At 37.2% G+C, this 18122-nt stretch overlaps 1 protein-coding gene across 9 annotated transcripts in view; it reads left to right on the plus strand.

Moving 5' to 3' along the window:
* ST7L (suppression of tumorigenicity 7 like) overlaps positions 1–16759 on the plus strand; it is a 66304-nt gene extending 49545 nt beyond the window's left edge. For 7 of the 9 annotated variants that reach the window (XM_059674916.1, XM_059674917.1, XM_059674913.1 and 4 more), the window contains one exon: positions 5194–5494. In XM_059674916.1, coding sequence (XP_059530899.1) covers positions 5194–5372 — 179 coding nt within the window. In that variant the 3' untranslated portion in view covers positions 5373–5494. Of the gene's footprint in view, positions 1–5193; positions 5495–5964; positions 6078–15635 lie in introns of those variants that run through there. The other 2 variants (XM_059674915.1, XM_059674914.1) reach the window with 2 other exon arrangements.
* The last annotated feature ends 1363 nt before the right edge of the window (positions 16760–18122 follow it).

Consider the following 18122-nt stretch of genomic DNA (forward strand, 5'->3'; position numbering starts at 1 on the left):
ATTGCTTTTCATAGTATTACCCCATTTTCAAAGTACCTTTGGTTGAACTTCAGGATACAGTTTAAATACTATTTTAGCCTTTTCTTGGATGTACTTGCATAATACAATTCATTCCCAAATATTTTTTGAATAGAACCCTGTGCTAGATGCAGTGAAGGACACAAAGATTAAATATATTAAAAAGAGAGGGCATGTTATAAACATTTAAGAAAGAAATATCAATATTTCACAAAATCTTTTTCAGAAAATAAAGGAAAAAAGAACACTTCCCAACTCACTTTGTGATACCAAATCCACACAAAGACATTATAAGAAAAGAAAACTATAGAACAATATTCTTCATGAATATAGACATAAACATCTTCAACCAAAATTAGCAAATTTAATCCAGTAACATATAAAAAGGATTACACTCCATGACCATGACAGTGGGATTGTCCCCACAAATGCAAGGTTGGTTGGCATCTGAAAATTTAATGCAACACATTAATAGAATAAAGAGTAATAGATCTTAAAAAATATTTGACACAAATCCAGCTTTTTAAAAAAATAAAATAAAATTCTGAACAAAGTAGGCATAAAAGGGAACTTTCTTAATCCGATAAAGAGTATCTACGAAAAACCCACAGCTAACACCATACTTGATGGAGGAAGACTGAATGAATGCTTTCTCTAAGATCAGGAAACAAGGCAAGGATATATGCTCTCACCATTCTATTCACCATTGTCCTGGAGGGTCTGGTCAGTGCAAAATCCCTAGTGGGATTTTGATAAGGATTATATTCAACCTATAGATCAATTTGGAGATCTGCAACTTTCCTCCCTAGACTTCATTTCAAGCAAGAAAAAGAAATAAAAGGCATTCATGTTGGAAAGGAAGAAGTGAAACTGTCTTTATTCACAGATGACATGATTTTCCATGTAGGAAATTCTAAGCACTCCATGGAAATACTATTAGAACTAATAAACAAGTTCAGCAAGTTTGCATACAAAATTCAATTACATATTTATATATAGTAATGAACATCCAAAAATAAAATGTCAAATCAATTCTAATCACAGTAGCATAAAAAAGAATAAACAACTTAGGAATAAATTTAACAAAAGATGTGTAAGATTTGTACACCAAAAATTACAAAATATTGCTGAGAGAAATTAAAGAATACCTGAATGAATGGAGAGACATTCCATGTTTATGGAATAGAAGACCCAACATTATTTATATGTCAATTCTCTCCAAATTGATCTGTAGATTTAATACAATCCTTATCAAAATTCCAGCAGGAATTTTGCAAAAATTGACAAGCTGATCCCAGCATTTGTAGGGAAAAGTAAAGGACCCAGAATAGGCAAAGCAGTCTTTACAAAGAAAAATGCAGTTGGATTGACTACACTTCCCAATTTTAAAAAGAGCAGTCGAAAAGTTAGGAGAAGAACCTGAACTGTGTAGGGTTATAATGCTGAGAGCATTTCTGTCTTGTTCTTGCTCTCAGGAGGCTGGACTCTCAAAAGAATAGTCTATATTTTTTGTCTCAGTCCGTATCATCCACTCACTGTTTTTCTCTGTGAACTGATAAATTTCTATTAAACTTTTCTTTTTATGATTTAACCAGTAAACCTGAAGGTTAGTAAACACTAGTACCATGTTTCCTTATATGATTTAAACCTGTGCCACAGTTTTTACAATTCTGGAGCCATAAGAATTGAAGTTTAAGGAGGAAAATTGCCGTTTCACAAGCCTCAAACTTAATGAGCTGAGAAGTTCAAACAGACAAATGACAATTTAGGAGAGATTGTAGAAGTTGGGTGTGCTGATATTTTTCTTCCAGGGTTTTTTATTTTCCTCCATGCTCTGCGATAGATAAGTTATCTCTTCTTTCTTTGAACTATCAAAGTACTTTGTGTACTTCTTAATCTCCCCCTTCTAGATTTTAAGCTTGAAAGCCAGGATTCTCTTTATTGTCCCTCTATGTATCTCCGTAACAATCACCATAAAATTGATTTTCAAGAAATATTACTTGAATTAGTCATGTTTATTAATTTATTCTTATAAACATGCCAAGATCATTGTAAGCACTCAATAGAAATGTTAAGTATTAGTACCTTTTCTTCCTTAGCCTGCTCTGAACACCTAAGATGCTCACAGGTTAATAGAAAGACTGATAAACAGTGAGTTGAGTGCTGTATGTATGGAATAGATTATTAGGAAGCTGGAATGGGGGATGCCTACATCTCCAAGGTCAGGGATGATTCCTAAATCTGACTCAGGTGACTTGAGACTTGAATGGTAAATCCTTCATATAGCAGGAGGAGCAGTTTTGGGAATAGGAGTGGGGGAGTAAATGAGTTCAGACTTTGAGTATGTTGCACGTATTACATCTCACCTATATAGACACATATACATGTTCATTTAAAATGAAATATTTTATTACACCGTCATAATTTTCTAGGCATAAACGAGATCACTAAGGGAAACTATATAGAAGTAAACTAAGGGTGGAACCGTGAGGGCACAAAAATGTCTCAGGAATGAGTGACTGATAAGGAGTCTGGAAGGCTCAGTGTGAAGGAGTGGTCAGAGAGACAGGACAAGAGCCAGAAGCAGATATCCTAGAAACTAAAAGGAGGAAAATATTTCCAAGTGAGGAGGAGTATCTGAGAGATTAAGTAAGGTACGTAATTACTGAGAAGAATCCATTGACTTTAGCAATTAGCAGGTCATGGGTGAGAAATTTTCTTTCCTAGGATGGTGGTGGTAGTAATTATTACTGTTTTTCCATTTTAACAGGAACAAAGATATTTAAGGCAAAGAAACATATTATTAATTATGGAGCATCAGTATTTAAGAGTGTATTATATTAAGCTAATACATTTAGCCTAAAATAATGTCCCCCAAATCATCACAAAGGTTGCCTGATATAAGGCCAACTTTACATAGTAATTATATGACTAAAACCAGGGTTGTTATCATGTATTGTCAGAGCCATAGGCTATAAGAACAGACAGTTCGCTTCTTGGCAGCACTTTATTATTTCTAGGGTGCGACTCATATGCAAATTCCAGGGATATATTATATTGTGTGTTCTTAGAATATTTTTTTCTGTCTCTGACTGTGGTAGAATGAACACATTTTTAATAATGTGGAGTTCTAATACTCAGGAGTACTTAATATTTTTTGTTTTCTCCTTCAACCTTGATATGACTTACAGCATTCTGGAATTTGCTATGAGCCTCATAAGTTCAGACTTGAACTATTCCCTTAGTTCACATAGCTCTTTGGTTGTCTTTTATGCCTCCTGATAAATTTTTCTCTACAAGCCAGTGATGAAATTTGAACTTACTTCCAAGGGAGTGTTTCTGTACTAGTCATCCATTATATTGATGTATTAGCTAAACATTGACTGAAATGAATCTATAGAAAGCAATCAAAAAATAAATAATTAGGTCTCTTCAGTATAAAAATCTCATATTTTAGGAAGTTATCTTAATAAAGCGATACAGTTTCCTACCTTATAAAGTGGGAATAATGTCTGTTTCTTAGTAATTTATATTACTTTTACATTAAAAGATATAAAAGTAATATAAATGAAAAGGCAGTTTGTAAACCATAAAATGCTCTGCAGTTTAATTAATATTAATTTTGCTGTATCTCAAATGATAGCAATTATAGTAGCCATTGGTATACTTACCAATTGGTAAGTATTTTTTCCCATCTTTGAGAATACCATGGTTTGGTTCTCGTGGTTTTCTGGAAGAGGTTGGCCTCTCATGGCTGAGGGATGGGGCATAAGGGAATGCTATTTTTTGGGTGCTGAAAGCATAGTGTTGTCCACAGCTTCTAATGTTTATAATTTTTTTAAAAAGTCAGATTTGTTGTGCTTTCACTTTAAACATGACTCAAGGCCCTGGACATTTTTTTTGGTTTTGGGTCTATACTTTCTGAATATAGTATAGGACCTAAAAATATCATGTCTACTGAAGGAAACTTAGGTGTAATATGCTTTGTGAATCATTATGTTTAAAAAAGTGAAATTTATAGCTGACCTTGATTCAGCACTGAATTAGTCATCCCTTACTTATGTAGGATATTACATTAGGAATTCCTCGGGTTTGTGTCCAGCTCTGAGCAGTTAACTTCCTGGACTAATGAAGTTGCAGAATAGCTTTTAGTTCAACAGACATTTATTTAGCACCTACTGTGTGCCAAGCATTGTCATAGGCTCATCTTAGCATTGTTCTACAAGTATTTTCAAATTTCAAATAAAATATAAGTACTTGAATACTATTGGTAATGAAATACCCAATTATTAGAAAAGTAATACCTGAGTAAATGTTTGAATGTGATAAAATAAGACACGGGATTTCACTTATGTACAGAATCCTTGGGCTTTGGTATTCTAGTTCAATTTTTATACTGCTCAATGAGATGCCACATCTATATATATAAAAGCCTAATATGCTAAGTGTCCGACCAAGTGATTGACCGACTGATAACTATGACATGCACTGACCACCAGAGGGCAGATGCTCTGACCAGCAGGTTAGCTTGCTGCTGGGGTCCAGCCAATGGGGACTGGGCGAGATAGGGCCAGAAATGCCCTGGAGCCCTCCCTGACCACCGGCCCGACGCCAGCCAGGCAGAGGGACCCCACCCGTGCATGAATTCGTGCACTGGGCCTCTAGTATAGAACAACTGGGTGAAATAAATAACTGATGATTTTGGAAAATCTCCAACCACATGTCTGTCTCTTGATCTCTATACTCCCCTCTGAGTTCCCAAAGAGCAAGAATTATAATAACTTACATTTATTAAGGGCTTACAATGTTCATCATAACAACTCCTTAGCAACTAATAGAGGGTTTAGCAACTTATTCAAGATCACACAGCTAATAAGTGCAAAGCTCTTTTTCAGAACCACCTCAGCATGACTTTACAATTAGTGTTCTTTCCCACGATGCCATCGTATTCCCAGTGGCCAGCACAGTCCTCTGGCTATGTGGATACCCTGTGGATACTGGAATAAATAATGGATAACTTTTTTCTACCTTGTTTAGCCAGAGACTTCTTGTTCCTTTTTGTTTTTTAATTAATTTTCTTTTTAGTTTTAGACAATAGATTTTGCTTGAAAATATTAAAACTGGCTTACACTCTAGTCTTAAATAAAATCTACTTCTACCTTTTCTCCCTTGCAGCCTTTCATCAAGTATCTGTTTACCCAAAGAAGGAGCTTCCTTTTTTCATCTATTTCACAGCAGGACTGTGTTCTTCTACAGCAATGATAGCTCTTCTCACACACCAGTTTCCTGAAATCATGGGTGTTTTTGCTAAAGCTGTAAGTATGATCTCAAGGACTTGTGTAGAACATTTGTAAAACACACAAAAAAACATCTCTAATGTGTTTGTGCTAAACCAGTTGTATGGTGGATGATACTTGTTATAGTAAATTACAGGAATTGATTTGTAAACTTGCTGCCATAAATATGTCAAACACAAGTTTTCGGTGATTTGAGCTATATTTTTGTTGTTTAAAAGTTTGAAGAAAACAATGGCATAACATTATAAAGTTGGTCTTTGTAGATCACGTTTGGTAGTAAACATAGCACTTGTTACTAGCTAAAGAATAATCCAGTTCTTTTAAATGTATTTTCTTGGAATTTAAAAAAAAATTCCTATTTTATAAACAAGCCATTTGATTTTTCCATTTAAATGAAATTATTAGTTCTAAGTATTTGCTGAACTTTCAATTCAAGAGTGTGACTAAGATGGAGAATAAGTAAGTAATATGGGACAGTTAGGACATTCACACTGGGCACAGATGTGCCTTTTTACTCAGAGGTTCTCCCTGTTATAGCATCTGCATGTTCTTATTGACCTTCCGCGCCCTGGAGTGTAGAACCATGTGTAGACCTTTATTTTTATTTTTACCCTTTGGTTTTGAACTACTTCCCCATTTCCTTATGCAGGTCCAGGAAGTACTTGAGGACTGATTCTACAGAGGGTCTCCCATGGTTATTTACTCTTCTACATAAACTTATAAATTACTGTCACTGGCTCAAAGTAAAATTACCAAAGAGAATTCTTGTTAAGTCTCTAAGCCTTTTGAAAAAATGTGTCTTTCTTGTACATCTTTGCATTTTTACCAGGTAATAAGAGTTCAAACCTAAAAAGAAAATGACGATTCATTTATTCCCAAATAGAAGAGCACTGAGAACCATAGAAACACTAGCCCTTACTTGGTAATGTGATTTCAATATTTTTCTCTAAATACCTCCATTCGAACTCCCTGTTTCCTCACAATTTCTTTTCCTGCCTTAAGAATAGTTTGTTCTGTGCCTTAAAGATTAGTTGGTTTTCTTCTGGCACCAGTAGTAAGAGCACTGGTTTCCCTTTTCCCCGAAGGTCAACTGTATAATGTGTTAAGTTGCCACTGGCTGTAGGCCTAGGAGTCTGAGACCACACTTGATTTTGGGTCAAGCTTGAAGAAGAATGACTTTCTCTGTTGTTCAGGGATTATAGATATTTGGGTTGGAAGCTGACTATCCTCTTTTCTTTTGGTGTAAAGAGGAAGCTTAGTGATTATACCATAACTCTGTTGTATGCAGTGGTGCTGATTGAGTGAGTGCATCTCAAACTGAAATGACCTTACTGTGTAATCCAGCATGGAAAAAATGGCCTAGAAAGGGAATCCCATCCATTTAGCAACTGAAAAAAATATGCAGCTCGCATTTGAGACCATAGGCAAGCAATGGGAGAGCTACTTCAATACTGGGTTTGTCTCGGGGCAATGGGAAGGAGGTGAACTAGAGCGAGGAGGGAGATGTACAGTCTGGAGTAGAGATGTGGCAGATGTTAGTGGTGTACTTCCACGAGGCACTGGCTAAAATTAATGTGGAGTGTACTCATCATCAGCTCTGTCCATTGGTATTAGTAGGTAGTGTCTGCCTTTATTGAGATCACGGATGGACCAGAAGAGCCTTGAAGATTGCATAGCACAAGCTCCTTAGCACTCTTCTAGCAGAGTCTGAGAATGAATTATTATGATTTTAAAGTGGAAGCTCCTTTTTTAGGCCAAAAGATATTAATTCACAGTGATTCTGGTTGCTGAACAACGAATAGGCATTTATTTTCTATCTTCTGGTATTTGTATAGTTGGTGATATATAGTGTTAAAAATGTGCCCAACAGCAAACTTTTACAACCAATCCCTGTGGTTTTCATATATATGTTTTAAGTTCCTAAAAGCTAAGTATTTACTGAAATTACCTGCAAACCAATATTCAGTATGCAGCAGTTTTAAGGGCAGGTTCCATTTAAGAATAGATGGAAAATGATTGTGGTATGGAAAGTCTCCAGCATATAGACATAACCTATAAATGACTAAATAGCCAGCCAGCCAGAAAGAGAACAAGAGGCTCACATCCTACATCTTCACCACTTAAAGTTTGTTCTATGCACTGGGAGCATCACCATTGATGACCCAGGAGCTTGTTAGAATTGCAGAATCTCAAGCACCACTCCAGACTGCCTGACTCAGCATTTTAACAAGATCCCCAGGCCATCCTATATGCATATTAAAACGAGAAGCCCTGCTCGACTTTACCCCCCAAAAGAGGATTTTAGAACACCTGGTTAGTACCACCTTTTCAAGGTAGAGAAGGGGCAGGATTGCTGAGTGGTTATGAGCAGAGGCTCTGGAACCAGACTGCTTTTCTTTGATTCCGACCCTGATACTTATTGGCTATGCAACGTTGACTTTTTACTTAACTCTTTCTCCCCCTCACTGTCAAGTGAGAATAGTACTACCTCACAGGGTCTTTTCTGTGTGTGAGGGTTAAATGTGTTTAAAATATGTCAAGTGTTTAGAACCGTGTCTGCCCATAGTAAAAACTAGGTGTTAGTTGTTGTCGCCACTGTCATTATCATCATTACCAAAGCACACCTATAGCAGGAGACCCTACGCCTTTCACATTTGGGGGAGCTATGTACTAATAGTAAACTCAAAATGCATTTCCTACAGTATAAATCTGTAAACAATATTGTTAGTGCTATACTTCTGGTACCTTATAAGTATATATGTGGACCACAGAAAGTGGAAAAAATGTTTCAACTTCTAGCCATGGCAAATGTCTCTTAGAATAGAACCTATTGGTAAGTTTTCAAACTGCCTTTGTTAGGATTTTCAATTAAGTCAGATATAGTAGAAATGAATGAAGACTTTTCTGTGAAACATACTGCTTTTCTGTTTAGTAAGGCAAAGCAATTTAAGTAAATTTCCTTAGTTGTCACCATTGTCTCTTCCTCTTCTAATATCTTTTTATATTAGCGTACATGCTAGAGTAAATTCAGTTTGAATTTGTTAAAATGTATTTGTTAACAAAGATTACTTTTTTTCAAAGCAAGACACTAGGGAACAATGATTTTTAATAATCCACATTGCACATCAGATTTTGATAAATGGAAGGGAACCAATGGCATGGTTCGTGATTTTAGCTCCCTTTCTCCTTTTGTATGGTAGAATAAAATAATGTGGAATAAGATCTCATTTTCTGTGAGTTAGGACTTTTTTTTCTGATTTATTTTTCCTGGCTGAGATAAAACTTGACATTAGACATACAGCAATGAAAAAATTGCATAAATCCCTGGAGATGTGGAATGTGCTGATATTAGAGCTGATATTCTCCAAGGCCAGAATTCCTGAAAAAGGAAAAATTGCTTTTAAGTGGTAGGTCACTTTCTCACCTGCTTTGAAGCCTGCTGGGTTAAATATGAGAGTTCAAAGTAAGGGTAGCCAGCAAACAAGTGGACTGGAATCTGATTCTGCTTATCTGAAAGGAGCTTCTTTGTGCAAGAGCAGCACTGTCCTCTCCTTAGAGAACCAATCTTCACCTACTCTGGCTCCTTTCATTTCTCTATTGCATCCAAGCTTTCTTCTCAGTAAGCCTTGGGAGGGCGTTATCACAGCAGTGAAAAGATAGTGTTGGTCTTTGGGGATTTCGGTAACAGTGATGAATTCAGGCTTGTGGCATGTGACTTTGGTGCTCTTAATTCAGAAGTGTGTTTGCATATAAAAATCCCTGGTTTAGTTTTAACTAAATAGGGCAGCCTTTGCAATGTTGGCAAAAACAAAACAAAACATAAACGGTGTTATGAGTAAAGACAGGAATCTAGAAAATTCCCAAATAAATTATTTGTTTCTGCTAAGGGAAAACATTGTTGAAATTTATTTCACTGAACACTGTGCTGGGGTGGGAATGGACCCTGTCTTCACATATTTCTACTAATCTTTATGTAGGAAAATGTGGTTGGACATGCCAGTGATGAATTTCTGAGCAACTCATAATTGGCTGGCTCCACTGTAACTCGGGCCTAACAATCTACTTGATTAATTTTTTAAGGACTACATTAGCCAAGTTGCATGATTTCCAAAGATATAGAAGGTCAGATGTTACACTAACGAAAGACCTCTCTACAGAATGTCTCACTGGGATTTCTTCAGCCCCTGCTCAAAAATAATTAACATTTTTCTCCCAGAATTACATTTTAAAAGATAATAAGCAGTTATAAATGCCAAAATATCTTTTACTGCATAGTGATCAAAATGTTTGAGGTTTGTTCACTATTTTTATCATTTTTCCAGGACAAAGATTGTCCTTATAACTAGGGAAGTTGATAGAAAATTATAACTATATGTTGATATATACTAGTAGAAAAAAAATACTATTTTTAAAGGTTCTTAATTTTCCATTGTCATAAAAAGTGACATGAAATATAAAAAAACATTTTTATATTCCCATCTGCCTTCATTTATTAATATTAAAAACATGATAGTTGTATTTTTCTTTATTAAATACATAGGGCCACATGCAGAAATTAAACTGACAATAAGTGAAGATAAGTTTCTTCACTTTGTTTGAAAATTGATTATTTTTCAAAGCTATGAAATTTTTTTAAGTCATAAGAACTGATATAGTTTTTTAAATATCTTTAATTGTTACCAAGCCTATAGTCCTGTAAAATATTTTTCTATAGCCATGCTGTTTCCACAGCAATATATCTGAGGCATTTCCCAAAGACTATCCTGATAATAAAATGAATCTACTGTGTGACAGGTCAGAATCTTAATTTTTGTTCTATTGTTAGTGCCACTGAAGTCTTTATTTGGGCAGTCTGGTATATTCCACTTTTCTTTTTTTTAAAATATATTTTATTGATTTTTTACAGAGAGGAAGGGAGAGAGATAGAGAGTTAGAAACATCGATGATGAGAGAAACATCGATCAGCTGCCTCCTGCACATCTCCTACTGGGGATGTGCCCGCAATCCAGGTACATGCCCTTGACCGGAATCGAACCTGGGACCCTTCAGTCCGCAGGCCGACGCTCTATCCACTGAGCCAAACCGGTTTCGGCTATATTCCACTTTTGATTTTATTTATTAACTGACATATCTATAGCAAGAGAAAAAATGTTCTCTATTTTCTCTAAGGGTATTATTTCTCATGCTTCCTTCTCATTGTTCTTCAAAAAGAACCAGAGTGAGAAATTAGTGAAATCACTCATGTTCTTCTTCATCCAAATTTTCTAAATATGAACTCTTCTTTTCAAAGGAAAAAAAAAGAATGAAAGATAGGACAATGAACTTTTCAATGCAAGTCTATATCCCTTCCCCAGGGTTTAATTCAGGTTTGAAGTTTATGGAAAGCACCCTCTTACCTTGTTAACATGTGTCTGTTAAGTATGATGTTCACAAAAGCTCTCCCTGAATTTATTTGGCAGTATATTTAATTATCTTTTCCCCTGGAAGTAAAAGTCTCAGTGCCAAAGTGTAGGACATCCTGTAGTAACTGCTACTAATATATTTATTGCTTAATCATTAGCATGTGGGCAAATGGACTGCATAGCCATTTTTAGAAGAGCTGTGCTTAGATTCTGATGTAAATCACTCATTCCAAGTCCATGACACTAGTGATATTAGAATCACATTAGGAAACCTACTGATTTTTGTTTTAGAAAACATCTTTGTTTTTTGGAGACTCGGGCGTAATCCTCTAAATGGAGAAAATAATGGGATACAGAAAAAAATAACCTTGAAGGACAGTTTTTAACTTTTTCCTTGAATGGAATTTAGCTCCTTCCCCAACCAATCAAATTTCTAATGCTCAAAAGAACTACATTAGTATGACTACTTAATGTATTTCAATTCCAAACCAAGAATAATTTGGACTTCAGTTAGCTATTATCTTTTTCTTAAAGAAATATATTTATATTCTCATTTATTCTTACCTGAGCCATTGGAGGACACATTGTGATCTTCCAATGTTATAGGGAAGTCTAAGTCATTAAAGTTAAGCGATTTGCTTGAAATCACACAATAGATAGCCCTTTAGTCATGGTATATATGCTTTGTTTCAATAATATGTCACTTCACAACTTAACAAGTAAAAAAGAATAACTTTTAAACCAAATACAGTAATGGGGATACAGAATGGTGGAGTGGTGATAGCAAAATGGTTTTGATAGAGAGGTAAGTCTTCCTATTGGAGATTAATGTGGAGAAGAGTTTTAAATGAAGAGGCTTAACTGGGTTGTCAGAAAGTAGAAAGGCACTCAGGGTGCAAAAATGCTCACTGCAAAGGCAGAGACATAAGTAGACAAATAAGCTGCCTACAGAACTCTTCATAGTATAAGCTCATTTGATGAACTCTAATACTTTAAAGAATGCACATTTGCTTTTCTGTCTTTCAAACTGATTCCTTCTCATTTCATTCTTGTTCTTGCTAGCAAGCCACTTAAAGAACTGTTTGGTCATTTATGTCACATACACCGATAATGCCACCCTCCTGTCAAAAATGTACAGTAATGCTAAAGCAGCAATAGGCATCGGTTTGTAATGATTCAGAGAGAATTTGATTAACTCTCTGAAATGGTCAAAAAAGTTTTAATATAAAGTAGAAATATATATCACTCTTCTTTCAAAATCAAAGGGTTAGTTTGGGAAGGATCATGGGGGATGTTAACTGAGCAGAATAAACCTTTTGGTTTAAAATATCATAACTTGGGCTTTTTTTACTAAATTGGGAATTTTCAGTAGCTAGTAGTTATACCAATAGGTGGTAAACTTAGGTGTGTTCCTTAATGCTGAGAAGGCCTAAATAAAAGATTGGGTGTTAATGGCATTCTATCTGAATTTGAGGGGAAATTAAATTACCTCTCTTAGTTCTGTAATAACATTAAGATTTCCTCAGGTCCATCTTGACAGCCGACTTCAAGAAAATAAATTATTTGGGCTTCAGATGATGCTCAACAAAATTAAGAGAACTGATAGTCAGGGAAATTCAGACCACATAACCACCCTCTGACCTCATCCTATAATTTCAAGCATTCTGGAAACAAAATGTATATGTACTGTTCAAAGTGTAGCAAAGGGCTGTGTTCCCATTGAGCACTCTTGCACATTACCATATGATACACAGAGAAGGAGGCATTTGGGGAAGAATTTAGGAAGGGAGCATATTCTCACACTCTTTATTAGTGACACTCCAGCTATTGTTTTCATCTACTCATTATGCTGGAGTCCCAATTTATTTCTGAAGCCAGAGTTCAAGCTTTTACTCCCAGGTAGCAGCAGCTTTACAATTAAATTTTAATCTCTCCGTTTTGGTAAGCTCCTATCTAGAGAATAGCTGCAGCTATTCTTGGCAGGCAAATACACTGCTGTTTTCCCTGCAGTCACAGTGAGATAGAAGAATGTTCTCTGGCTGGGGTGTGGATGAAGGCACTTTACTAATCTCACACATAATTCCTCCTGCGTTGCCGGGGTACTCAGAATTGAAATTTTGCCCTCTGATAAAATTCAGCTGGATTTTTTATTTACTTGACTCTGATCCTTTTGGGATTTAGCTCTTATGGGAAGTCCAGGGACTCTAATTCAACTAAGCCATAACTTTGTAGACTTCTCTTATTAATTTGTTCTTTGTGTACTTCAGCTATTGTAATACCTCCTTTAAAAAAACACAAAAACTGCATTAGAACATGCAGTTCATCCTGGATACCCTGAAAAAATTCTTCTTTCAGTATTGGCTTATTGAATGGAGGACTCCAATAGAGCTTATTTTAATTTCTTTTTAAAATTTAGTTTTTCAAGAGCCTCAGCATTGAAAAATATGTTAACTGTTGTTTTAGAACATCCTGTAATATGGTGACGATTATTCTGACATTTGAATTCATTATATTTAGATGTTAATACTAATGAATTTGTTTGTTCATTTATTCATTCAATGAACAGATCATTATTGGGCACCTTTGCGAAATACATACTACAATCCTAGTTCACAAGTAACTCATAGTCTAGTGGTAGGCGGTCTGAGGTAGGCAGGAGATGTATCAGTATAAGACAGAGACTGCTGCCACAACAATAGATTAGTTCATCTTTGCATATTTATTCATTTGAGTAGAAGTGACCAATGAGTTATTTTCACGTGCCTCACACAAGATTTAGTGACCCAAAAAGTCAATTTAGACTCATGAAGACTTTTCCTTTTAAAAGAATTTATTTGGTTAGAATTCCTTTCAGTCAAATAAGAGGAGATAGAAAGAGGTCTCTTTATTTTTATATATTTTTAAGAGGACTTTCATCTTTACAATGTTTTTTGTAAACTGTGGTATTCATTATATTTATCTAAATTTTAGAATTTATCAAAAATTAAACACTCCACAATTCAAAATTTAAGAAAGGTCTTGCCTCAGATTCACACAGTAGCTGCCATAAGGCAAAACCCTCCATACTCATACATCTTCAACTTTCTCTTTTATATCTTCTCATTGTTAATAATGACAGGTTAATGAGGGCCAAGGGCCATCCTGGTTTAGAAAATGAAGCAGTGTGAAGAGGTTGTGAGCAGGATGGGCTAGCGAAAGTTAAGACTACAATTACATGACCCTGAGGAGAGAGAATGGGAAAGAACCACTCAGAATTTCCCAGAGCCCTCTGCTAATGTCAAAGATTCGTCCAGTAGTCACCGGTTCTGAAAATAGGCACAAATCATGTTAATTTTAAGAAATAATGAAAGGCTATTGGATTAAGACCCTAAGATAAGGCTCCTTTCCCTCTCTTCCAAGCTGAATTTTGCTGGTCAATTCTGTATCTTGGATATTTCTCCCTTTTCATAGGGGGAATGTCATAAAAGCACATTTATATTTCTGGGTTGTAAGGAGAATCCTACTCTCCCCATTCACCTGTGTCCCATTTACACCAGGCCATGTCTTCTAGTACTAGGTCTAGAAAGGAAGACTTGAGTAACTCTGGGCCCCTGAGTTCCTGTGAAGCTACCACCTACTCCCATAGGTCTCGGTTGGACAGAGATCACGAATATAGTCACTTAACGTTTATCTTTCAGATGGCATTGAGAATAACCATATTTCTTGTTTGGCCCCAAGCTCCTTATTGAATTTTTGAAAAATTGCTTTTGAGCAATAACTTTTCCCTGGTTGCTTACTTAACCAGTCATACAAGTTGAGCCTTCTGTCTCTATGCCTATTTTATAATAGCTGCTCGGGGAGAACAGATGAAAAATAATAAGTCAGTTAGATATTTTATGAGTATTGAAATCCCTTCCATTCTGAAATGTAAATAAAATAACCAGCATGAGCAATCAGCTTATGTCAGATTCCATAGGTTTATGTTACATAGGGAAATTATAGTGCAACCTGAAACATGCTTCTTAATGAATTCAGTCGTGTCACAGTTGAATGTAAACCCTTGAGCTTTTCTATTGTGAAGGGTTTCAGAAATCACCTTTTATAATCTGCCTAGGAAAGGAGGAAAAAAAACTAAGATGATACCAACAAATGCTATTGCTGTTAAGTGGCTGCCTCCCTTCCAGCACCAAATTGTGCCAGTTAGTAAAGCAGAAACTTAGGCTATTACTCACCTTTGGCTTATTTAATATTTATAAATATAAAATATACATCCCAATATTCTGCTTCTGAAAGTGGCACCAGGAAAGGGCTGTGAAAGAACAGGTTGCCCTTGTGGTTTTTGTCCTCAGAGGTTAGGGAAGTTCAGTTAGGAAGTATTGCAGACACCTAATAAATAGCTCTGCTTTATCTTCAACAAATGCAGGAAGCCAGGGACCTAATTGAAAGTCATGAAATTGGAATTTGCCTTGTCTTTGGCTGCTGCTCTAGTGGCTGGTATAGTGCACGAGAACTGTCTCCCTCTGATTAGGGAACTGGTTTTAAGTCCCTGAAGTTCTTTCAGAGCCCTCCTCAGGGTCACTGGCCTCAAGTCAGATGAGTTTGTCAGCCACGAAAGTCCAGTGTGCCCAGGGCATAGGAGACCTGTCATGTTGTAAGGCTGGGAGTAAGGGAAAGAAGCGTGTATTTTCTGTATTAAATTATTCCTTTTTTACATTTCAGTTTCTTAAGAGTTGGGCTTGATTTATGCCAGGTTCTGGGCCTGTAAACCTACATTAATGCATCACAATTCTGGATAGGATATTTGATATCTATTTAGCCCAGAATCTCAAATGCTAGTGGGCTGTAGTTAATGATACTTCACATTTTGTGGGCTTTACAGGGTAGCTCTCCTTTAGTCTCTGTATGTCTAACAAATGGACTCATCTGTGCTTTCCCACAGGTGCCCTGGTGTTTACTGACATAGATGAAGATGCTGTGTGTCTCTGTAGGGGACTGAACCATTGACAGTCTAGGCACATGCAGTCACCTCACATTATTTAAGTCCTGATCTCAGCATTCTAATTTCTCTGTATTCCCCAGTGTATATAATATGTACTTGCTTGAAATTCCTTATATATTGCTTGCACATTCTTCTAAGTTTCAGCATAAACCAGTTCCTTCTATTTAGAATGTGTCTCTGACTGCCCTCAACCTGTCCATACCGTATCTTTTAAAAATCCAACTCAGAAGCCATCTCTTGTAGAAAGCCTGATTAGGATCATTCTCCTGATGCCTGTATTCTGAGACTTCTCAGTCGGTTACTTAAACTGTTTCTTTGTAATTATTGCTTCAATACACTGCCGCCTGGCAGCATGATGATTCTGGGACTGATGCTCCTCCATCCCATTTTCGTTGTTTATTATACACAAGCATTTTGAAGTCCTACTGACGACCTTTTCAGGTTCCCCTGAGCTTTAGTCCACTTTCCGTACCCTTTCCCCTTCCCTTTCCCTCATAGCTACATTCCTGGAGACTCAGGCTTGGCCTCCACCTCAGCATGTGTGTGGCAGCCTGCTGGAGAGGTCCCTACAGTTGGGGAGGATTTAACCCTTTGGTTTGACATTCTCTGTCTTCTACTCAGACACCTTCTGGAAGCAGATGTGAAGCCAGGAGTAGGTCTGAGGTGGGAGTGGGGAAATTTCTACTGAAAGACAAGTTAGCTCTTTCCTTCCTTTTTACACACAACCTATGAAGCTGCTGTCGGCAGCAGCTCACCCGACACTCTCCTGCTCTGCCTCTCTTCCAGGAGTCAGGGTTAGTTTAAGAAAAAGCCTCTTGCTATAAGCCATGACCTCGTACTTTTATCCCCTCCATCTGGTGTGTGGCCTCATGGGGCTGTGCTGCTATGCAGGAGGTGAGCAATGGAATTCTTTAGATGATGACTTCTGAGCCCACATGCGGAGGCAGGGGGGGGCGGGTGGAAAGCAGGGAGAGCAGTGAGAGCCAAGATCGATGTACCAAAAAGTCAGGTTTGCTCTGGGAGAAATCCTGCCTATAGGTAGACTGTTTTCATGCGGTCTCCCTCTAGCTCCGGGGGAGATGGGGGGGGGGGGGTCGGGGGGGGGGGCCAGGGCAAGAAGCTGTAGCATCCCAGGTCTGTGATTGATGAGCACTGTGTTCCTGCAGCTTTCCCTCCTGCTTCACAGTTGGGGTGCAGGAGTGGGATAGGTAGGGTATGTGAGGGCTTATCCAGGGGTGGGCAAACTTTTTGACTCGAGGGCCACAATGGGTTCTTAAACTGGACCCAAGGGCCGGAACAAAAGCATGGATGGAGTGTTTGTGTGAACTAATATAAATTCAAAGTAAACATCATTACATAAAAGGGTATGGTCTTTTTTTTTTTTTAGTTTTATTCATTTCAAACGGGCCGGATCCGGCCCGCGGGCCGTAGTTTGCCCACGGCTGGCTTATGCTGTCTCTAACAAAATGCATTCTGGGGTTGAACAGGAAAGGGTTCCCCTTGTACACATCGTCTCTTGGAGCTGTTTTGTGTCATGGTGTTGGACTTAAACAGAAGTCCAGATTTTGAATGAGGGTGGGAGGGAGGGTTTAGCTATAAAAGTTTTTGATCAAGTGAAAATTTGTTGTCTGCCTCATCTTCAGGGTTTTCTCTGCAGGGTAGATATTCCTTGCCTTCATGTAGATAAATTACCTGTCTCAGCCAAAGGTCCTAGGACAGTGATGGCGAACCTATGACACGCGTGTCAGAGGTGACATGCGAACTCATTTTTTTGGTTGATTTTTCTTTGTTAAATGGCATTTAAATATATAAAATAAATATCAAAAATACAAGTCTTTGTTTTACTATGGTTGCAAATATCAAAAAATTTCTATATGTGACACGGCACCAGAGTTAAGTTAGAGTTTTTTAAAATGCTGACACGCCGAGCTCAAAAGGTTCACCATCACTGTCCTAGGACCTTTATGAGCGGCATCTAGCCCTGGATAGGATGGCTTTTTAGCACTGTCATTCCCTGTTTTACTTTCCTAGCCCAGCGGTTGACAGCATTTTAAAAAAGAGTGAAGTCTCAACGGAAATTCTAACACATACTTTAAAAGCCCAAAGCCCGTGGCTTTTCTTTACATTCAGTATCACTTTAAAAGAACGAGATAAAACTAAAGCAAAATTTTAAGTGTTAATCTGAAGAAGTAAAAAGGAATAGAAAACTAAGAGCCAGAGATGATTAAATGTGGAGCACTTAGTCTAGTGATCATGTGGCAGAAATGGCAAAAGGGGGATTCATTGATGAGGTTAGAGAAGGCCTAGGCTGTTCCTTTTGTCAGTTCTGCTCAGATGTACCCTCCTAGAATATTTTGTACCCATTTGTTCTGGAGGGGCTGGGACTCTGGTGCCTCCAGCCCGAGGCATCCTCAGTCTTTGAGGAGC

Source organism: Myotis daubentonii, chromosome 18, assembly GCF_963259705.1.
Source record: "Myotis daubentonii chromosome 18, mMyoDau2.1, whole genome shotgun sequence".
Lineage (NCBI taxonomy): Eukaryota > Metazoa > Chordata > Mammalia > Chiroptera > Vespertilionidae > Myotis > Myotis daubentonii.